The 2,714-nt window shown below is 33.5% G+C and overlaps 1 protein-coding gene across 1 annotated transcript; it reads left to right on the top strand.

Moving 5' to 3' along the window:
* Positions 1-27: 27 nt before the first annotated feature.
* LOC116340378 (protein sevenless-like) lies at positions 28-1,629 on the top strand. Its single transcript, XM_031766850.1, has 5 exons — positions 28-412; positions 484-911; positions 971-1,274; positions 1,338-1,464; positions 1,527-1,629. Exons 1-5 carry the CDS (start codon positions 28-30, stop codon positions 1,627-1,629), a joined length of 1,347 nt encoding a protein of 448 aa, XP_031622710.1.
* Positions 1,630-2,714: the final 1,085 nt, after the last annotated feature.

Below are 2,714 nucleotides of genomic sequence, written 5' to 3'. Positions count from 1 at the left end.
ATAACATATACGGATCGCCCAATCGTCATGGAAACACCGAGCATCACTATTCAAAACAATGATATTCAAGTGTCTTGGTTGCCGGCTAATGACAATGGGGCTCCCATTGACGAATATAGTTTAGAAGGATGTAGTCTCAATCAAGCAGCAGGTTCAACGAATTTGAATGTAGCATCGTGGACGGTATACTACAAGGGCAATGAAACATTTTGTGTAGTCAAGGGATTGGCCGATATTTCTAATTATTCGTTCAGAGTACGTGCAAGAAACGCAAACGGTTGGAGTGACTACAGTAAGGTGAGCGAACAAACGAAAGGGATTTCATCACCATCAACAGAAAGTGGACGTCTTCTGATTGCTATATCTACATTGATCGGTGTTTTTTTCGTAGCACTTGGTTGCTTTATTTGCTGTGAGTATTTTTTAAAATTAAGTTGAGTAGAATGAATTTTTCTTTTGGTAAAACAAATATTTATATTTTAGGTTTTCGACGAAAGAATTTTCAAGAGGAAATGAATTCAGAAGATCTGTATATTGAAACTAACCTTGCCACAAATTCGCAGCTACAAATTTCTTTGCCGCAAAATTCTTTACCACAAATTTGCAGCGATCAAATAACGCGAACCAATTTCATTGGCATCGGTACATTTGGCGAAGTATACGAAGGACTCTTGGGTAGCACTGATTCCGAAACAAAAACAAGAGTGGCAATTAAAACACTTCGTAAAGGTATCACACAACAAGAGAAAAATGAATTCATGAAAGAAGCTGAGCTGATGAGCAACTTTAAGCATAAACACATTCTCAGCTTGATCGGCGTCTGTTTTGAAATTGATACATTTCATATAATTATGGAATTAATGCAAGGCGGTGATTTGCTTAACTTTTTGCGACGAAATCGACCGTGTGACGTGAGTTTTTTATTTGATTTCTCCATTTCTTTGGAAATTAACTCAAACTATTTCTTTAGGGAATGACATCGGCTTTAACCTTACTGGATTTAACAACAATGTGCGTGGACATTGCATCTGGTTGCAGATACTTGCAGGAACTGCATTTTGTGCATCGAGACTTGGCATGTCGTAATTGCTTAGTGTCATCGATTGATCCAGATAATCGCGTTGTCAAGATCGGTGATTTCGGATTGGCTCGAGATATTTACCAAGATGATTATTATCGAGTGAATGGTGAAAGGTCCCTGCCAATACGATGGATGGCACCAGAGAGTTTATTTAATGAAGTTTTCACAACACAATCAGACATTTGGGCATTTGGTATGCTTGACTTTTCTTTTAAATAAAAAGACATGTTTTTCAATTGCTTTTATTACTCGACAGGCGTGCTGTGCTGGGAAATCATGACTTTTGGTCAGCAACCATATCCAGGTCGTGATAATATTGAAGTCATGGAGTATGTACAGAATGGTGGCCGACTAAACAGACCAATAAATTGTCCAGACAATTTGTATGTGATTTTTATTTTACTTTTATTTTGAGTAATGAATCAAAAGAAAACTTTAATTTCAGATATCAATTGATGCTCACATGTTGGGGTTATCCGGAAGAGCGCCCAACGTTCCAGCACTGTTTAGATGTTTTGCTCGGACATGAGTATTGGTATATTGAATAAGACGTTAAGAACAAAACATTCAACAAAACAAAAAATTGAGAAAAAAAAAACTTTTGACCGACATTTAAATAAAAACCATAAAATTTATTTCAGCAAAAATTGTCATGTTTTTGTTATATATTTTATATATCAAATATATTTATAATATATAGACAGCTGACATGTCAGCTACAGTTGAGTTCTCTTTGAATTGTTTCTCCTCTGTATCTGTATTATATGCAATGAGTTGGGTCATGCAATGTTTCATTGGCGCAAAATTTTTTCCATCCTTCATGGATTTCATCATTCACATGAAAATAAACTATACTACTGTTAGATAAGAAAGCAATGAGAGATTAAAAAGAATATTCTCCAACTCAAAACAAATCGCTCAAGATGTGGATGCCAGTTTAATTTATCATTAATTTTCCGCTATTTGATATAATTATCGTCAAATCAGTATACTACAGAAATTTTTGCAGTAGGCACTTTTGGTAAAACATGCTTGCCTTAGATGTAACACAGAATTTCTTAATTGCTATAATTTCATTATGTTTAAAAGAATTGCTGACGACAGGCAATTCATTTTTGAGGTGAACAGATTTATTCAAAAATATAATATCAATCAGAAAGCGATTGTTTCATTCAAACAAATCATTAGTTTTATTGTGTCAAGATCAGTTAGTATCGAAAATGAAATATGGCAATTTCAAGCAACAACAAACGCATTATTAAATCAATCGATTGTGTTTTATTTTGAAATCCGCGATATAACAAAGAAAACATTCACATTTAGACTATATTTGCTTGTTGTCAATTTTTGAAATGAATGAAGTAATGTTTTGCAATGGCTAGTATTAATTACTGTTGAACTGTTGAATGCTTCCAAAAAATATATAAATTTAAGTGCTGTATTGTACCGGATTGTATTTTATTAAATATTTATTTAGAATATAAATATAGATATTTATTTGAAAAGATATATCAAATTTTAGGATTTGATTGATAAATAAAAAAGTCTTCGTAAACAATAACTCAAATCGACAACATTGACAGCTAACATTTGCCATGCGTCATTGATTTGAGTAAGCAACGCAGCGTAAAGT

Source organism: Contarinia nasturtii, unplaced genomic scaffold, assembly GCF_009176525.2.
Source record: "Contarinia nasturtii isolate CC-2019 unplaced genomic scaffold, AAFC_CNas_1.1 Cnas_scaffold_664, whole genome shotgun sequence".
Taxonomy (NCBI): Eukaryota; Metazoa; Arthropoda; class Insecta; order Diptera; family Cecidomyiidae; genus Contarinia; species Contarinia nasturtii.
Note: the sequence above shows the minus strand (reverse complement) of the source record. Positions and strands in the feature narration are given on the sequence as shown.